The sequence below is a fragment of the Ustilaginoidea virens genome, chromosome 3 (genome assembly GCF_000687475.1).
Source record: "Ustilaginoidea virens chromosome 3, complete sequence".
In the NCBI taxonomy this organism is placed as follows: Eukaryota; Fungi; Ascomycota; class Sordariomycetes; order Hypocreales; family Clavicipitaceae; genus Ustilaginoidea; species Ustilaginoidea virens.
The window spans coordinates 5,583,830-5,603,990 of NC_057318.1; the positions used below are offsets into that span (position 1 = coordinate 5,583,830).

The following is a 20,161-nucleotide window of genomic DNA, read 5'->3' on the forward strand; positions in this document are numbered from 1 at the left end:
TTCCTGCGTCGTGAGGATGATGTTTGCCGCCTCCAGCGCCTCGGGCGAAGTTGGTCAATCTCTTCAAACCCCAATGGGCTGCCTGGCCAAAAACGGCCAATTTGAAACGGGGCGTCTGACTGGCCGGTGGTGGGGCTGCTTGGCGTCAGGGGTAGCAGGGCTGGCCGGGCCAGTGATTGGCTGCGCATTGCCTTGCGGACACGTGGACCAGCATAGGGCAGATGTTGCACAGTACATCCCCGCCACCTGCGGCATAAAAACAGGACGAGGGCAGCAGAAGAAAAAAAAAAAAAAAAAAAAAAAAAAAAAAAAAAGAGCTCCACTGCAGCTGGGTGGAGACTTTTTCCAAATGGCGTACTCGTCGCCCGGGAAGCATTTTCACTTTCGTTTTCATCGCCATGGCAATCCCTGGGCACATTGCACAGTGCATTCCACGTGGTCCATGGCAACCGTCTGCTGGTACGTCTGGACACCGCAGCAGCAGCAAGCAGAAGCTTCGGCCATCGTGCCATGTGTGACAGCCTGGCCAATCAGCTCGCGGCTGCTGCCAAAAAAAAAAAAAAAAAAAAAACCTGGCATGGGCGTTGCCAATCAACCAGCCCAGGCCCCCCGCAGTGCCCGCGCCCCACTGGTTGCTTGACACAACGCCCGGCCGAATATGGCAGGTGTACGGAGTAGGGCAGGTGGCAGCCGTGGCAGCCCGGGAAACTAAGGAGAAAAACAAACACAGCGGACTCGGTGGACCCACAGCACACCCGTTGCTAGCGGTTGGCGGTTGGCGGTTGGCGGTTGGCGGTTGGCAGTTGACAGTTGACAGTTTTGACAGTTGACAGTTGACAGTTGGCAGTGAGCCGTTGTTACGGGGGTGGCTTCCTCGTTTGCAACCGCCACGCGCGCAAGCGCTGCGTTTTTTCTTCTTCTTCTAGCCGTCTTCTTCTCCTTCTTCTCCTTCTTCTCCTTCCCCTCCTCCTCCTCCATCGTCGTCAGTCGCATCCTCATCAATTGACCTCTCCGATCCCGAGGCCTTCTTCCTTTGCGCGTGCCGGGCTTCGTCCCTCCTTCTTTCTTCAACCAAATCCGCAGAATTCACTCTGCGCCGCTCGCTTGGAACTAGTTCCCTCGCGTCGCATCCGACTTGCCCGCCCGCGCGCTCGCTCTCTCGACCATTCGTTTTGCCCTCCTTGGCTTTGAGTCGCACCGCACCGCACCGCACCGCACCGACCAAACAGTTCCAACCTGCAGCCTTTGGCAGACACGATGCTTTTCCACACCGTTGCCTCGGTCGCTCTCTTGGCTGCCGCGGCTCACGCTGCCGCCGACGAGGTCAAGCGCCAGCCCTACCGCCTGGCCGTCATGGCTTTGCCCGGGCAGAGCTTGATGCGCCGCACCACCTACGGTTACAACCCTGACCAGCAGAAGTGCAAGGCTGGCAACTCTTGCGCCGAGGCCTGCGGCGCTGGTTTCGCCCAGTGTGCCGGCGGGACGACCGATGTTGCTCACTGCTTCAACCCTGGTGCTGGTGAAACCTGCTGCACCGATGGCTCCGGCAGTAAGTTTGGCCTCCTTTTTTTTTTCCCTGATAGAAAATGGGGCGCGCTTGTCCACCGTGTCTGACCAACGGCGGCTGTGTCGATAGACTCGTGCGAAGCTGGGTACTATTGCACCCACGACAGCAAGCAGACCTGGTGCTGCCCCGGCACCCTGGACCTGGCTGCTTGCGCTGCTGCTTACCACGTCTCTGGCATGGTGGCTGCCACCTCGAGCCCCTCGACTTCTACAACCAGCCCGAGCACTTCGCGTGCCCTGACCACCACCTCCATAAGTCTTGCCGTCAGTAGCAGCAGCAGCAGCAGCAGCAGCAGCAGCAGCAGCAGCAGCAGCAGCAGCACCACCACCACCACTGCGAAAACCAGCACCCTTGGCTCCTCTTCTGGACCTCCTTCCACGACCAGCCTCCCCGTCTTGACCGCCATTGGCGCCCAAAACACCACCACCATCGGCACTGCTTCCACTGGCCAGACCACCACCCGGGTTGGCTTCAACAGCACCATTGCCAGCCCGCTACCTACCCAGCCACAGGTGTCTGCGTCTACCGTCACAGTTGTCCCCCCTTCCTCCACGGCTTCGCCCCCTCGAGCCTCCTCAACATCAGCCAACGACGCTGCCGCCTCCGGTGTCAGTGCCATACTGCTCGTTGCCGCCGGTGTGGTCGCTCTTTTGTAACCAGTCCTGCGTGGGGGCGTTGCGCGACGGCAGGGGGAAAAAATCGAAACGGCGACTCTTTACGAGTGGGGGCGCTTTGATTTCTCTCCGGGAACACGGCTTATACCGGGGAGTAGTGCGGCAAAACACAAACTAATCGCAGCCACGAGTCTACATTTTTTGAGTTATTTCCCCCCCCTTTACTTTTTATATAATTCATGTATTCACTCTATTTACGGTAGTTTTGTTTTATTCTTTGAATTTTTTTTTTACGAGCCAGACGGCAATGCGGCGGTGCCTTTTCTTCTTTCTTGTGTGTTGTATCTACCCGTGGGACAATCTCCTATGTTTTTTTTTTTTTTTTTTTTTTTTTTTTTTCCCTCCTTTTCCCCTCTGATTTGGCTTCTTTTTCACGGCGGCCCCCCTTTGGTAGGCTGCTCTGGAGTAGAGTCGGTCGAGCCCGGTTTGGTGACTGTTTCTTCTTCTTCTTTTCTTCCTTGATTGCGTCAGGGGGACGAAGCCGGCCGACTGGAGGATAGCCGGCGCAACGATAGAATAGAACTTGGGTGGCTGGCCAAAGTCTGCATTTCCACATCGTGTGCGATTGCTTCCTATGACCGTTGGGCACTGAGGGTTCACTAGGGCTCACTTGCTCGCTTGCCGTCTCGCTTGCGACGGGTACACGGCAAGGCTACGTCTACGCAGGCCAACGCCCCAGACGCAGAGCTTGCCTGTCCACCGGCTCGACTCGAATCGTTTGCAGGCGGCAAAGCACCGGCAAAGCACAGCCCCGTGGAAACGTGCTCCGATCGAGAGCCATGGTTATTTACATTAGGCATGATTCCGCCATTTCCCCTCATCTACTGTTAAGCAAGTGGCCGAGGCGCGGCCCCTCCCCCCTCGTCCTCTCACGCCCTCACGCCTTGTCGCCGCTCGCCTTGAGCTTGTCCACCAGAGCGACATATTCGTCTTGAGCCTCCTTGACGGTCTTGCCCTCATCCACGACCTTTTTATAGGCGTCGTACATGTATCTTCTCTGTTTGGGAAGGCCCCCCCGCGGCGGGGATGGCGGGATTAGTCTCGCGGCGTCGGCTTCGAACCTTGACGTGGGGCGCGTGCTCTTACAGTAGGATCAAACAGGCCTCCCTTGGGAGCCTCCTCGCCGATGCTGAACTTGAAGAGGCCTGGATAGCGGTTAGGTATTTATGGAGAGCGAGAGAATAATAACAATAACAATAATCATAATCATGATCATGACATTACGAGAATGACGATGAGAGAATCCAGGCAAGGTAGGGCGCCCCGGGATGGCAGGCACGCACCGTAGAGTCTGAGCTGGTCGTCCTTGCTGACCTGCACGCCCTCGTCGCTGAACTTGTTGGCAGCCGCGACGGCCTGGTTGAACGCCTCGTTGTCGGTAGGGGTGAACGGCTTGGCCGGCATCGTGAACGGTGGTCGAGGGGGATGGAGTCTGATGAAACCACGTCAAGGTCAATAAACGAAGAATTGAGTCCGCCGTCAAAGCTGTGATGTTGGAGCGGAAGAGGGGAGAAGGGGGCGGGGGGGAAGTTTATTGTTGGGGTTGGTGGAACTTTGGTCAGCTGCTGGCGGGACGGCGGGGTTTGCATTGCATCTCTCTCTAGCGAGGGGTTGGCAGGCAGGCTAAATGACGCTGTCTATGTGCTTGGCAGCTGCCGCCGATTGGCTAGAGTCAACTGCTGGATGAGGGGGCAAGCGCGGGCCCGCTTGGGGCGGTTGCTGTTATTGGTTGGTTGGTTGGGGGGGGGGGACGGCCGCGGCACCCGGCAAGCAAGGCGGAAGCCAAGGGCTGCGAGACATGGGGGCTCGGGGACAGACGAAAACCACCGCCGAGGGTCTTTCCGAGCCGACGGGATGAGCGCGCACCGAGCAATGGTTGAATCGCTTGCCAGAGAATGCTGGGTGAATCCAGGGGGGACTCAACGCTCAACGCAACCGAAAGCTCTGCCCCGCAACCAGACAGGTTCCTCCCGAGCCAGTAGCCAATCAGCGGGCCTGGGGCGGACCCGCCTCCGCCCCTCATTCGCTTCATGTCGGCGGGGATACCGGTGGATCATCACATATGTCGGGAATGTCCGGATACGAATGTGGCACATGTAACCGAGGGAACAGTAGCCCCTTAGGGTTACCCCCGTGCCCACTATAAATAGCTGGTGACCTGAGTACTGTTGAGACAGGTCAGGTCAACCCTTGATAATATACCGCTTTCTCTCCCTGCTTCCTGATATGGTAGTAATTGTGTAAAATAACATAACAACCTTATTCTCATCCTTTTGTTAGGTGCCATAGTACTATATCGTTCGATATCTAAGATTGTGCTATAATTACCGCCTTTATCGGATACCTATTGAGGTGTGATAGTAGATTCCTGCTAGATCTATTGAAACCTCGTATTGCTGTTATACTCGTGTGGCCTCCCACAATAAAAAGGAAGCTATTCGGAAGATCGCGATATTCTTTCGTAATTTAACTTTATCTGTGATTAACCTATTCAGTCAGGTAATTAGCCTTTCGTGCCCAGAACGTTACAGACAGTAAAGATAGGTGCTGATATAATTAATTATAATAAACCTGCATATATTCTAATATCCCGATACGAGTGGGATATCTAGTATAATTATATTCGGAGCGAGGCTTAGGTAAGGAAGGTATAGGATCTTATTGATCCTAATTAAGCGATAATCCTTAATAAACCTAAGGATATTTCGCTCCGACTATATCGACCTATTCTAGTATTATCGGCGGAAGAGATACTAACGGAAAGTAGTCCTTTTAGTAATACTAAGGCAGCCTTGGCGTTAAGGGCAGTATCTAGAGCAACGCGAAGCTATTTACAGCTAGACTAATAGCTAGAAGACCCGAATAACTATTTCAAACGGAGATAAATCCTAGACGGCTTAGGCCCTAACGAATAGGTTAATTATATTAATAATTTATTAAGAAACGACCGGCACGATTATACTAAGCTAGAATAGGCCCTTTCTAAATATATAGAGTGGTTCAATATAACCCTCGGCCTGGAATTTAAGCAGATAATAGCGATAAGGTCGATGATAAGGGATAAATTATGTATCCTAGTTAAACGCATACAGCCGGTAAAGACCGCTATTACCGAGCATATTATATAGCGCTTTATTCAGGTCATAGAACGGAATCTTAACAAATATAACGTTTTAGAATGGCTGGGTAAAGTATTAACTATTTACAACTGAGTGGAATAAAGTGGCTTAGTCCTCCTATTAGGGAATAAGCCTACTAATATATTAGCGAAAGCCCTCTTTTAGAAGTATCCTAGCATTTAAAATAATATTAACTGGGAGATTACTAGAGCCGAAAAGCAAGGGCAATATATTGACTTTCGTGAGATTATTAAAGATGCGAGGCAGTAGGTAAAGCTTTAAAAAAAAAGGAATATTACTACTAAAGGGAAGCATACCGCATTTGCCATTAAAGGAAAGCCTTTGTTAAAGGCCGCCGCCGCCCCTAGGAATACTGCCGATATAGCTTTAGCTTCAGCTTTAAAGGAACTATCGTTAGAATTAATACCCTATAAATACTATAAGCAACTATATATCAAAAAGAAGGGACCGTATTATAAGAGCTATTAGGCTCTTATTCCTTCTTTAGCGCCTAATAAATTCCGCTTAAGGATTCGGAAGGAAACTAAAAAGGCCGCGATAGTAAAGATAAAGCAGGAAAGCAAAGAAGTGCAAATTGTATTTAAGGCCTTCTAAGATATACATAATAACGATGACGATAATAAGAATAATTCGATTAAATTAAAAGGAAAAGAAAAAGAGAAGCAGGCCTTTACCATAGAGGGTGTTTCTACTAAGTCCTTTTCTAATAAGTCTCCCGCTTTATACGCCTATATTATCATTAATACTAATGCAACGGCATATATATTTAACGACGAAAAATAGTTTCTATATATTAATAAAGCTATCGATCAGTATATTCGAGGTATATTAAGTACTATTAGGGTCCAAAGTGTTAGAACCATTTAAATCGTATTAGAAAATAGACGAATCGTCACCTTTACTAATATTCTATATATTCCTAGGATATTTATTAATATTCTTTCCGAATTATTAATAAAAAAGAAAGGATTATATTAGAATACTAAGATAGATAGGATTTACCTTAGGAAAGGAAGAACGCAAGAAAATATCTTTTATATCCGCTAAATTAAAGAGAAACCCTATATTTTATATTAAGCTGGCGGAAACGATATACCCGTAAGCGAATTTCTTATGAAGGCTTGGAATTTCAGAGAAGAAAAGCCTTAATATGCCTATTTAGCTTGAGGAGATAATCGCCAGCTAAAGATTTTAATAAAAACACCTTATGCTGTATAGTACGCCCGATTTGGGCACCCGGGAAGGGATCCGATAGATTATATCTTTAAAGATGTATTAAATATACCTCCTAAGCAGGCAAAATCGGATTATAAGGTTTATAGCAGCGTGAAAATTACGTAGTAGATTTTATAATACCCGCAAGAGGCATTAATACCTTAGAAACCCTTTAAAGTCGTATCTTTTAACCTTTTCGTATAATTACCTACTTTCAATGGTGATAAATATATCGCGTTATTTACCTACCGATTCATAGGAATAAGGTCAATATTCACGATACCTAGGAAATTAGACCTTCTGGGTTATTAGCTAACCTTTAAGCATTAGGTTTTACGCCTATATAACGTAATAATCGCGATAGTCATCTCTAATAATAAAATAGCGCTCTAAATATCATAAAGTCGGGAAGAAGCTAAGCAGAAAGGCATTATGCTTCGGTTATCGAGCCTTAGTTACTAATATTAAAATGGTTATACTGAACGTTCTAGGGGGGTATTAAAAACGAAGATATTACTTTTAAGCACTTAAGTAGGATTTCCTAAGGAATTATAGCCTATTACGGCAGAAGCAGCAGTATATCTATTAAATTGTATGCCTTAGAAATCATCTCACGATAATTAGAAATCGCTACTTTAAATCCTTTAACTTTAGCTTCAATAGAATCAGCCTGCCTAAGGACATCTACCGGAAGATATACGCCCTTATATTCACCACCTTCGCGCTTATAGATATAAGGCCTATATAATGACGAGGGATAGGATATTACGCGCCAGTCCAAAGCTCAATCAGAGGGCTCATATCGGCTATTTAGCAGGATATATCTCTACAACCCAATACCTGATTTAGGTGCCTTTATTAAAGAGAAGCTATTAGTTCAACTCGAGCTATATTATATTTAATAAGACGATCTTCTACAAAAATAAAGACTAGTTACCGATACCAGCTAAATAGAGGGAGGACCTTAACACCTTTATTAGTAACATTAAGGAAACCCCTATTATTAATAACTTCGAGCTTATTGCGTCGGGGAATCTAATTGAGAACCCCTTTACTAACGAGGTTGCCCCTAAATAGGGTATAGATAAAGCTATCGATTAAGGCACTATGCTAATTAATGCGATTAAGGCTATTAATAATACCCCTTAACCTACTGCTATTAACTTGAAGGTTATAGACTACCCTAAAGAGTCGATCGCTCAAGCATTACTTCTATTACTGCTATTTTCGCCTGAACCGGACGATCAGACTAAGCCGATACCTCCCCTCGATAATATATTCTATATTAGGGTTGATAATATTAAAAGGAAGGATCATAAGGTCTTTATAGCAGCTATAATAAAGCCGTTAGCTATAATGGAAGCCCCTTATATCACGAATATGCCTAAGGAGCCGGCAATATAAAGAGAGCTTTAAAAGCATCCTAAGCGCGAGGAATTTATCGCTGCTGCTAAAGAAGAATACGGCAAGATCACCAATAGGGAGATTAGGTATATTATTCGTCGGAATGATTTATCTATAGACCCTAAGATTAAGCCATTAGACTTAAAGTGGGTATTCGCCTATAAATAGGACCAAGATAGCTTCCTCACCAATTATAAGGCCCGATTATATATTCGTGGTAATTAACAACCTTTCGACCTTCGTAATACCTAGGCTACCGCGCTCGCGGCACGCACTTTTCGCCTCCTAATGGCCCTAACGTATTACTTTAACCTAGATACGCACTAATACGACTTCGTCACAGCCTTCCTAAATATGCCATTTAATAAGACGGTCTATTGCAAGCAGCCTAATAGATTTTACGATAGTTATTCGTATATTAAGCTATTGCGTGCCCTCTATAGGCTTCAAAGGTCGCCATTACTATAGTTTAAGGAGCTATCACGATTCCTAATAGAAAGGGGCTTTATATAGGTCTATAAGGACCCCTATATCTTTATTAACGATGCCTTTATCGTATTCTTCTATATGGATAACCTGGTCGTCCTATATTACAAATTACAGGCAGAGGCATTTAAGTTATTTTACGCTGTGCTTGTTGATATAAACTCGGGGTACCCAGTTATCCGTAGGGTCGCGCGCGTGGTATCAAGTACCGTGAGGTCACCGGTCAAAGGTATGATTACTTCTTTGATTATGACTGACTATCTAAAAGGAAAGAAAGGAAGCAAAAGAGGGTAATTACACGATATGGCCTTTTTGTGCGTGCCGCTGTCACGTGCATCGGCGCAGTCGGGCCGGGCTGCCCGCGTGCCCTACCGGGCTCAGGGGTAAAGGGGCAAAAGGGGCCAAAGTGGCCACATCGTGCGCATCGGGTGTGCGCGGCACATCCGTCGCAATGTGCCCAATTGGGCACCTTGCGACAGCGATTCCGATACTGGCAGCTTCTCTTTTTATAGAAGCAAACATCGGAATCGCTAGGATGTAAGGCGCATATATAGAAAAGAAAGTGCGGCGCGGTCTCGGCAGGTTATGCCGCCGATAACGCTGTCGCGCCGCGCGGCCGGCTTGTACAGGATCATACCGTACAGCCGGTATGTTGAATATCGCAGCCGAAACAAGGGGTAAAAAGGGGCAGCAGTAAACACAGTAAAAGCAACAAATGCACACAACATTGAACATAGGAAAATCCACATATTTGCCACCCATGATATCACCAATATCTCCTAAATGTAGTTAGATATTGACCGGCCTCTTTACCCACCCTTCCATACGTATTACAGCCTTATTGTGGTTAACGAAGGTCTTAAGGGCTTTATTAGGCGTTCCCTTAGTTATTGCATTAGCGAGATTATCGTTCCTATTAATCTAGCGGATCTTATATATCTCCCGGCGCTCGTATGACTATCGTAAGGCTATAATATCTATCATAAGCCTCTTTTCCTTGGTAGTGCCTAGCTTGATAAGGCATTCGTATAATAAAAACGAATCTATATATATAACCGTAGGGATCTTTAGTAATCCTAGCCTGCTGGTAATCATATTGAGGGTCGTGCCTATCGCATAGGCGATATCGACCCCTTGCACCATACTATACAGCTCCGAAGCGAGTACGCTACGCGTTACCCGCTTGCTCTTTGTAGAGCTATAAGTAATAATATTACCGGTCAACTGGAAGGCGTTATTTGCAGTATCTGCCTTATTCCCTAGCACAATCACGTAACCAATCTGGGAGCTTAAATCTTTATTATTAGCAAAGGATCCGTCAATAAATATAAAGATCTTAGCTGTAGTAAGGGCCAAATTGATATACTATAAGCCACGATCCTGGTTATCGCGCTGCTATTGAAGGCGCTTATTCAACCTCGCGATATCGTTATGGTCAGGTTGCTATTATTGTGCTGCGATAGATAGGTCAAAAGAGGCCTCAGGCTGGCAGACTATAGCCACGTAAGCGCTACAAGCGCGTTATTCGATATAATTACGCTAGGCTATAGGCGCATTTTTATCGATAGTCGTAATCTTCTTATTTTGCCCTTTCTGGCATAAGGTTATACCGTTATTGTTAGCCGTTAGTATGCATCTATTGAATATCAGGGGTATAGTTGGCGATAGCCTCGTCTTGGGCTTAGCGTTGAAGCCTGCCTTAGTAAGCTCTAATTCCTCCCATTAGAAGAAGGCATCGTCACTTAAGCCGAGGGTATCATTAGTCTATATACCTACAATACCAAAGTATATGCTAGTATCGCCGGTATAATTAGGAGCATTAGTACGGTCAGGGGCGTTAGTACAGTCAGGAACGTTATTGCCGGCAGATATTAGCAAATAGGGGTCGTAAGTCGATATAGTTATGCCCAACTTCTTACGATGGTGCCGGAAGTACGTCGCCCACTAGTGGGTGCCTGCCTCAGCTATTCCATACAGTAGCTTCACCACTTCCATAATAGTATTATCTAGGTATTAGTGGGCTATTTATTTGGGTAGCTTAGCGATAATCGATCTATTGAGGGTGGTGGATGACTGTACGTAAGCCTGTATAATATCACGTATCTAGAGAAATAAGCCGTGAGAACGTTATAGTAATAGGGCTATTAATATTAGTAGCCGTTGACTCGCCCATTAAATTATAGGGGATTGAGTTAATATTAATCGCTTTTCGTTATTACTATGACCCTATATAATAAGCCTAGACTTCTCATATGGGGTATCTATGCCTTTGCCTTTAATTTCTCGTACTATACGTGAGTTGAACAGGCGTTAGGCTCTATATTAACCGATATTAAAGGTGACGAATCGGAATATATCGCGGGCCTATAATGCTTCTATCTCTGTACGGTCAGACTATTCGAAAGGGGCTCTAGGGGTTATAATCTTCCCTTCCTGGCGTAATTAGCTAGTAAGCTACAGGTCGGCTTACTCTTTTATAGTTAGGAAAGAGACATTAATAACGGTATTAGAAGCTATAGTATTGACGAGAGCTTCTTCTTGGTCCTTATTGATTATAACATCGGATACCACCCTTGCTAGTAATAGTAATAGTGGCCTGGCTTAATTAGAGCCAGTAGCTGGTAACGGATATATCACGGCTGCAGGTATTATTATGGCTAGAGGTACGGGTGCAGCCGGTACCCTAACTTCTAGCCTGCCGGGGCAGGCCGGGCCTTCGGCATAGACGATATCTTTAGGATCATCCGTACCGGGATTAGTATCACGGTCGGGGTCGTAGTTATATAGCTTAACGACTGTGGACCGGAACTTAACCGGGCCATATGGCATCTATATAATGCAAGTCTCACTATTAAGGCTGATAAGCCGGTACGGCCTATACCATCCACCTTTTTCTCTCTATACCCGCACATCTAACTATAGGGGTAGTCAGTAGATAGGCCGTGTATTTGGGCCGTTCTATTAGGCGAGGGCATCGTGAACTTATCGCTTAGCGAGGCATTTCCTAGCTTTATTAGTAGCCTTTCGTAACGTCAGGGCACGTTATAATACTAATAAGCTAGGGGGTGAATCGTCCGTTAGTTAAAGATATACCCTAAAGACCAATAACATAAGCACTAGACCGTTAGGTCCAGCGGAATTATTGACAGCCTTTACAGCAAGCTGTAATTTCTATTCCTTTGTTATTAGGTCGCCTACTTCGTTATCAATAATAGTATAGGCTCGGCGTAACGGGGCATAATATCTTTCGACCTTGCCAATACTATTATAGGCTTCTATAGGAATTTCATCCATATTAATAGATAAAAGCCGGGCATTATAACGGAATTCGGTAGAAGCAAAGTTTAGTCCGGCATCGTAGACTATCCAATCCGGTAGGCTAAAGTAGGTATCAATCTAGCATTCCTTAAGGGCATTCCAAACATCATAGGCCTTCTGCCTTTATAGATCAAGGAATCTAGCTGCCTAGAAGCTTATCGCGGCATCCATAATATGTAATACCGGCCGATTATCAATATAAAGGATATCGACGATAATTTCATAGTTGAATTAGCTAATATCGTCATCCTTAAGCGTGAATTTAAATCGGCTAGGTGCCTTTGCGTTCATCTAGTATTAATAGCACATATGGGTAATCTTCTCGATAATATTACGGTCAATATCATCATCATATCCAGCCCACTAAAGCAATTTAGTGAGCCTATTAATAGAGGGGTGCCCGAATCGATAATAAAGCTAACGGATTTCCTATAATGATAAATAGAAGGCTGCAGTATCTATAGCATTAAGAGTCCACCATAGATATCCCCATTTCCTGATAATTGGGACCTTAATATCCCCTTGGATTAATAGGTTATCAATATTGTCAAGCTTCACGCCTATCCTATCTATATCTATAATAAAATATAGGAAGGGGGTGCCGCTATTAAGAATATAGAAGGGGATATTACCGAATATCATCGGGACATTTAGTATGCCGGAAGAGGTGGCGGAGCCTACGCCGAAGTTCACCGTATGCTTCTTATCAGTTATCTCAATAGTCAAAGTCTTTATTAATCTCATCAGGGCCTTTACTTAACCTAGGCCTGCTATTAATAGGCCGGAAGCGCCGGTATCCAATAAGATTCCGCAGAAGGTATAGTCACCATAGCATTCTTCTTCTAGAAAGACAGAATTACAGTCTAGTAAGGGCATTCGGAAGGGATCAATTTATAGGAAGGCATATCGGCATAATTCATCTTGTAAGGCTTGCAATATCTCGATAGATAAAGAAGGTGGCGGTTCTATTTACGTAGGGGCTAAGAAATACTGAGTGGCTGTAAATTATAGTGCGACAGCATCCTCTATATCCCAATATATAACCCCTGCCATCATGACTTCAATATCTTTAACGATATCATTAAAATCGGCATCTTCAAGAGCTTAGTCGGCGGTCCCTTCGTATTCCTATAGGAAAACGCGGAATTTCTTATCATTAGGAACGGTCCGGTTGGAGCGGTTCTTTAGCTATTATACCTTTAATTCTTATTGCTCTTTATCAGTATAATTAGATAACCAACATCCTAATTTATTGCAAACGAAGCATCTTCTTTAACGGGGCCTAGCTAGAAAGGCGCGATTCTATTATTGCCGTTAATACTGCTATTGTGAGCCGAATCGGCGTTAAGGGCATTAATGCCGATCGTTAGATTGACCATATTTACGGTCTGTGAACAGCGCCATATTGTCATCAATATCTTCAACATCCTAATGTTATTAGGGCTATTATTGAAGGAAATAATGCTATTAAGTCATATGGGTAGTCTCGTAGATAGAAAGGGATCGCCATAGGTCAGCGGCGAGGCCTTCGAATATAGGGGCATAACGATACAAGGCCTAGCTACACTCAGGGGTATCCCTTACAGCATTAAGCACTTACCGATAAAGCTCTATATCAGCTGTAAAAGGGGGAAAAAGACCACGATATAGGCATTAAAGTTCTTCCAATAGGATATTAAGGCATTCTAGCTTTGACTTATTAGGATATTTCGCGATAGTTGATTAGAGCGTTATTCTATTCTAACAGTGCAAATAGAATTGCTCTATGCTCTTATTTTCGAAATAGTTCTTAACTTTGCGGACCATATCGTCAAAAGTAAGGGTATCGCAAATACGTTCAATATTATCAAAGTAATAAGTCTCCGCATCACTAATAAGCATGATTTGGAAGGCTCTAGCGAATGCATTATCGGGTAATCCTAGCAGGCGGCACTTACTCTTAAAAGATATAACCTTTGGTATAAGGAAATCATCCATTTTGCCGCTATATCTATCCTCTGTACGATAGCTGCATAAAAGGTCAGATATCTTCTTCGACACATCATTAAACCCGGTTCAGGTATGATCTTCTTAGTCAAACCCGGCCTCTATATAGGCTTTTCGGGTATAACCTTAGGGGTATTCCGGAGGGTATTCCGGAACAGCTTGCCGGTAGCCTTGCGGTAGGCTAGTGGGATCTCTAGCTGGTTCATCCCATAACCCGGGTCGGTCTAGGTTTACCAGTCCTCCCGTCAAGACGGTCCATTCATCGGCCTAGGTAGTCCGATATTAACGGGAAGGGCCAGGTGCCGTGCCTATTTTTGGCATTATCGGATGAGGCGTTTAGGCCCGATATCTAGTATCACGGGCGGCGGCGTTGGTTTAGTGGGTATTATTAGGGTCCTCTATTGAAGGAAGCACATCATTAGGGCCTATAACTCGGTCTCTATTGGGCATGCTATAACCTCGAAAGGCATTAAGATAGCCGCCTCGGCTAGCCCTACTAGGGGTATAATCCCTAGAGCGATATATTTTATCGGATCGGTCTTATAGGCTATAATCATCGGCCGTTATATATTATTGTTGATGGCGGGATTTTTCCCTTATTTCGAATAGCGGCCTATTGTAAATAGGCGTCTTCCCTTTTAGTTATTAGGACCGGCCCCTATCTTCTTCTTCTTCAATAGGGGCAAGCGCAAAGGCATAATACTTCTTCGATATAGAGGGGGGGACAATAGGTTATTATGACTATAATCGTGCCATTAGTATTGCGAATTCCCTTAGCGTTAATAGGGCTTATAAGAGCCGTAACGCGAGCCTTAGTGAGGGTATTCGCATAACTATTATAGGGGCTCATAATAATAATAATAAGGGCCTTATGCATGTATATAAGGGCGTATTTTGAAGCCTTTGCATCTCTTGCTCGGTATTACCGATGGGTAGTAAGGCTTCCCTAGTAGGGTTAAGCCGGGATAGGAATACATTGCAAGCAAATTGCCGGGTTACTTCCTCTTGAGGCCATTATGGATTCTATTATTATTAAAGGCATTCAAATAGGGTTAGTATTATTAGGGAACCCGATACTCCAATATATACGCCGCGTTCCCGTAATATTGAGCGGAATTGCCGTAAAACCTGAGCGTTAATACGGCGGAATAGGGCCTCATTCCACTCGCTATAATCCTCGCGGAATTATTCCTAAAGATTATCATCCAGGTGGGTGTTTTCCTTATAGGTATCTATAAGGAAGGCGATACGGTTGTGTAGCTATACATTCGTAGCATTATTAGGGTCGACAGGCTCTATAGCGTTAGTCTAATTATCGTCAAAGAGTAAGGCAAACCGTTATATCCTCTTAGGTAGCTCTCGTGGTTGTTGTGATGTTAATAATGATAAGGCTATAGTGTTGAGATAAGGGTTTGAAGAAGGGGGGGGGGGGGGGATATATTGCAAGGAGTATAGGATTTACTCTTGCAAGGAGTGCAAGATTCGAAAGGGCTTTTACCGTAGTAGTAAAAAAAAGAAAGAATAGGAAGAGGTCATAAATCGTTCTTCCTAAATGCTGAGGGTATCTTTAAAGATTGTGATATTTAGCGTAAGTTTCTTCCTCGTAATAGACGAGGGGAAGGAGAGATCATAAATCGTTCTCCCTCTGGTTAGTATAGCTAAAAAAGCTTAACTGCCTCTTCGAAATCAATATCTTGCTAATCTGTGATGCACCGTTCTTTGCGGGATGTAATTATCCTATAAGTGGTGGTTATCACCACTGATCAGTATTGATATAAACTCAGGGTACCCAGTTATCCGTAGGGTCGCGCGCGTGGTATCAAGTACCGTGAGGTCACCGGTTAAAGGTATAATTACTTCTTTGATTATAACTAACTATCTAAAAGGAAAGAAAGGAAGCAAAAGAGGGTAATTACACGATATGGCCTTTTTGTGCGTGCCGCTGTCACGTGCATCGGCGCAGTCGGGCCGGGCTGCCCGCGTGCCCTACCGGGCTCAGGGGTAAAGGGGCAAAAGGGGCCAAAGTGGCCACATCGTGCGCATCGGGTATGCGCGGCACATCCGTCGCAATGTGCCCAATTGGGCACCTTGCGACAGCGATTCCGACAGTGCTAATAGGCGCTTTTAAGATTAAGGACCTTAGCGAGCTATATTAGTTCCTAGCTATTAAGGTTATTCACGACCGTACGGAAGGGAAGCTATAGCTTACCTAAAGGGCGTACTTCGATAAGCTCGCAATTAAATATAACCTCACCTCCTTTGACGGAAAGGAACCCCCTAAGCACCTATTAAATGCCGCGAGACTTAAGAAGTATAATAGAACGGCTAAACCCAATAATACCTAGCGATACTAATCAATAGTAGGATTATTAGTGTATCCGATCATAATTACTAGGCCTAAACTAGGCTATATCGGATCGCAGCTTTCCCGCTTCCTTCAAAATCCTAGTCCAGACCATTTGCGCGCAGTAAGAAAGGCCTTTAACTATAGCTATATATGGAAGAATACTGCTATTAAATTCAGTGCCGATAACCCAGAAATGCAGGCATATTCAGATACATCCTTTACTAACGATATTACATCCCAATGCAACTCATAAGGATATATAATTAAGCTATTTAGTGGCCCGATTATATATAAAGCTGGTCAATAGGATATAGTGATAACATCATCTATAAAGGCTGAATTACTAGCGATTTTATACACCGCGAAAGAGGTTATCGCGTTCCGCAGGCTCTATAAGGAAGTTAGGCTTTATTTAGTATAAGATATCCCTATTATTCAGTGCGATAACATCTAGACTATTCGCCTGTTAAAAAAAAAGTTTTTTAAACTTGTAACCCGGCTCCGTCACATTAATATTCATTATCACTGGTTGCGGCAAAAAGTCTAGAAAGGCTCTATTGATATTACGTAGGTTCCTATAGGTAATATAATCGCTAACGGTTTTACTAAGCCCCTAATAGGCTAGAAATTCGAAACCTTCTACCGTTAGCTGGGGCTAATAGTATTAAAAGGCTCCCGCGATATTGGGCAGTCTCACGATATTCGTTGTAATATTAAGGAAATGCCTTATAAAGAGGATAATGAAAAGCCTCACCAAATAGATTAAGAAGATGCGTTTCAACAGCCGCATATGTTTTCCTACGTAGACCTGAATTTTGTGGTTTATTGTTATTTTCTATTGTCTTTTACGTTCCTCATAACGATATATGCGAATAGGGGCATTTTTTTACCCCTAAGGGTTGTTTTTAATAATAGCACCTCTACTACTCTTCTTGCTATGGTATAATGACTTCTATGGTTCTATTTGCTATCTTATTTTATATAGGAATTGGCTATATAGCAGGATATGCTCGATAAAGTATATCCTGGGGGGGTGTGTCGGCGGGGATACCGGTGGATCATCATATGTGTCGGGAATGTCCGGATACGAATGTGGCATATATAACCGAGGGAATAGTAGCCCCTTAGGGTTACCCCCGTGCCCACTATAAATAGCTGGTGACCTGAGTACTGTTGAGATAGGTCAGGTCAACCCTTGACAATATACCGCTTTCTCTCCCTGCTTCCTGACACTTCATCACATGGAAAAGAAAAGCGTCGTGCAGCCGAAAGGCGTCGACTTACTTTGGCCGCCGAGACGTAGGTACTATTTCGCTCCGACGGTGCCTGAAAGAAATGGCAAAAAAGAAAAGAAAAAGAAAAAGAAAAAGAAAAAGAAAAAGAAAAAGAAAAAGAAAAAGAAAAAGAAAAAGAAAAAGAAAAAGAAAAAGAAAAAGAAAAAGAAAAAGAAAAAAGAAAGCAAGAAAGCCAGCCAGCAGCCAGCGCCGTCGCAAAGAAAGAAGAAGAAAAAAAAACGGGCGGCGTGTTCCCGTGGCCCAACTCTCTTCTATAGTCACCATAAGCTATGCTCCATTTCTCCCTTCATCTTTGGCGTCTGCATCTTGTCCGCCAGAGAGGTTTAACCCACAAATACTGCCTCCACGTTGCGTCCGCTCGGCTTCACCCCAAAACGACGTGCTTCGGGACGCACCGCCCTTGCTTTCCAAGAATAGCTTCAGGGACTGGAGCAACATGTCGTCAAGAGGCCGTGTTCAAAACGACCCATCTTCTCACTACGCATATTCCCAGCCTGTCGCCTTGAGTTCGACATGGTGCCCCTGTCGTCGAGACGGCTGCCGCCGTGATCCCTTCTTATACCTTCTCAGCGTCAATTTGCCTCCGCAAATCATCCAGAACCGCTTGCCTCGAGCTCAGATGCGACTCGAGGCCTTGCACCTGCTCCCGCACCGTTTGTAGATCCTCCGACACGCTCTTCAGGCTTGACCCGGCAGCGCTCTTTCCCCTGCCTTCCTCCAGGTCTCTCAGCTCCTTGCGCTTGTAGTCGAGCAGCTGGGTCAGCTCTCGCTTCACGAGGGCAGGCTTGGAATCTCGCTTGCCCCCCTTTCGCTGCTCGGCCAGTTCCTCGACCCTTTGGATCCTGGCGTCCAGGTCGGCCAGCTGCCGAGTCAGCCGCACCTCCTCCCAGTCTTCTGTTTTTTCGGTAGCAAAGTCGGTGCCGCCAGTCTTGAACCCGCTCCTGCCTAGGCGGGTGAGGTACTGCTCGCCAAACTTGGTCTTGCGCCCGGTGCTTGTGGAATCGTCGGCTTTGGCGGCCCACCTTGACGCGGCGCCTGTCCGTTGGTTGTCGACCTGATAGTCTATCTGGTTGCGCTCGAAGCTTGATCGCAGGGACGCGGGTATGGAGCGGGGGATGCGGAAGCCTTGGTGACGGTAGTTGAGAATGTGGAGCAACGCAAGACAGGCGTCCTTGTTGATGGTTGAGCCGGCCGACGGATTCACAAGATTCCAGGCGGAGCGAACATCCGTGTCGGGGACGTCGAGTGATTCGTAGAGCTCCTCTAAAGCAGTGACTGAAGTCGAGGTGAGAAAGAAAGAAAAAAAAAACGAGGAACCAGATGCCAAGAGAAACACACAACGAGGGGCGGGGGGGGGAGAGGGAGAGGAGAGAGAGAGGAGAGAGAGAGAGAGAGGAGAGAGAGAGAGAGAGAAAGATAGAGAGGGACGGGCCGTCCACTAACATGATACCTCGCCGCGCATGTCCCGGTTCTCCTGGTAAATCTGCTCGTACTTGCTCTTGTCTTGGGGCTTCATGTACCAGTCAAACCCATCCTTGAGACCCAAATCATCCGAATCGTCCTCGACTCGTTCGAACTGAGGCTGCTTGCCGGCAATGGCGCGAGTCGCCTGGACCAAATGGGCCTTTGACTCGGGCACCAGCCAGTCCGGCAGTGTCTTGGGCACGTCGGCGTACTCCTGCGCAACGAATTGGACATGACCAACGTCAGTCTCGGGATGCACTGCACCACTCGGGCCGTGATTCGACGGGTTGGCGCGCGGGACCCAAGGCCACATACCCCGTTCAAAATGTCAAAGATGACTCGCATGGCCACGCAGAACTCCTCGAAATCGAGATTGCCATCGTTGTCCACGTCGGCCAAATCCCACACGCGCTCCAGCTGGTCGTCTCGCAGACCGCTGTTCTTCAGCACGGGGGCCGCTTGTTCGCCGCTGAGGAATTGGCCGCCACCCGTCCTGTCGGAAAAGATGTTCCAGTATGTCTCAACCTCCTTGGCTTCGATTCTCGGAGGCATGGCGGTGCGCGGAGAGCGGGCTGCCCCGAGTCGAGACTAAAAGCCAACCACGGGCCGATTTTCGTGCCCCGGAAAGCGTCTGTAGGAGCAGGCTCGCACGTCCGCACGTCCGCACGTCCGCACGGGGTTCGCGCTGGAAAGCGGCAATCGGGTAATGGCGGAATCAAAGGCAGCAACAGCAACTGCAGGATGGCTGACGATGTTGGCTCGATGATGCAGGCAGGGCCAGTGACGAAAGCTGGGCATTCGGGGGATGTCAGCCGGGGAATGTCAGCCGGGGAATGCCAGTCGGGGAAATGTCAGCCATGATGACTCCGTACTCCGTAGGTTGCAGTCACCAAGTAACGCAAGTTTGGAGTGGAGCGGCTTTTGCTGAGTAAGCAGCACTGGTTGACTTGTTACGTCTTGTTCAATTCTTAATTTAATTTCCCAGCAACAAGCGATGGCCAACAGGACCATTTGATCCATGGGGAAATGATACCAGTGCCATAATATTGGCGCCGCGTTGATGCTATGCCGCCGTCAATGTCTAATGTGGCCGCTAGATTCGATAATGCCGCTCTCCTTGATGATGCCGAAGATGCTATCAACTGTCTCACCGCCTTTTCCGGGGTATTCGGCGTCAATATCACTGGCCTAATTAGGTGTTTTATGCTCCCAGCGGAGTACATTCTGATCATCGCCATTCTCATCGGCTATTAGAATGGCCCAAG

At 46.3% G+C, this 20,161-nt stretch overlaps 3 protein-coding genes across 3 annotated transcripts; 1 reads left to right on the plus strand and 2 right to left on the minus strand.

Annotated features, from left to right (window-relative positions):
* Positions 1-1,257: 1,257 nt before the first annotated feature.
* Positions 1,258-2,223, plus strand: UV8b_04416 (uncharacterized protein; the record flags this gene model as incomplete). The annotated part of the gene is made up of 2 exons (XM_043141914.1): positions 1,258-1,549; positions 1,637-2,223. The coding sequence occupies 2 exons, from the start codon at positions 1,258-1,260 to the stop codon at positions 2,221-2,223; spliced, it is 879 nt and encodes a 292-aa protein (XP_042997848.1).
* An 895-nt stretch (positions 2,224-3,118) lies between these two features.
* UV8b_04417 (uncharacterized protein) lies at positions 3,119-3,645 on the minus strand (the record flags this gene model as incomplete). Its single annotated transcript, XM_043141915.1, has 3 exons — positions 3,119-3,238; positions 3,328-3,386; positions 3,525-3,645. 3 exons carry the CDS (start codon positions 3,643-3,645, stop codon positions 3,119-3,121), a joined length of 300 nt encoding a protein of 99 aa, XP_042997849.1.
* Positions 3,646-17,988: 14,343 nt separating this feature from the next.
* Positions 17,989-19,448, minus strand: UV8b_04418 (uncharacterized protein; the record flags this gene model as incomplete). The annotated part of the gene is made up of 3 exons (XM_043141916.1): positions 17,989-18,707; positions 18,876-19,110; positions 19,212-19,448. 3 exons carry the CDS (start codon positions 19,446-19,448, stop codon positions 17,989-17,991), a joined length of 1,191 nt encoding a protein of 396 aa, XP_042997850.1.
* Positions 19,449-20,161: the final 713 nt, after the last annotated feature.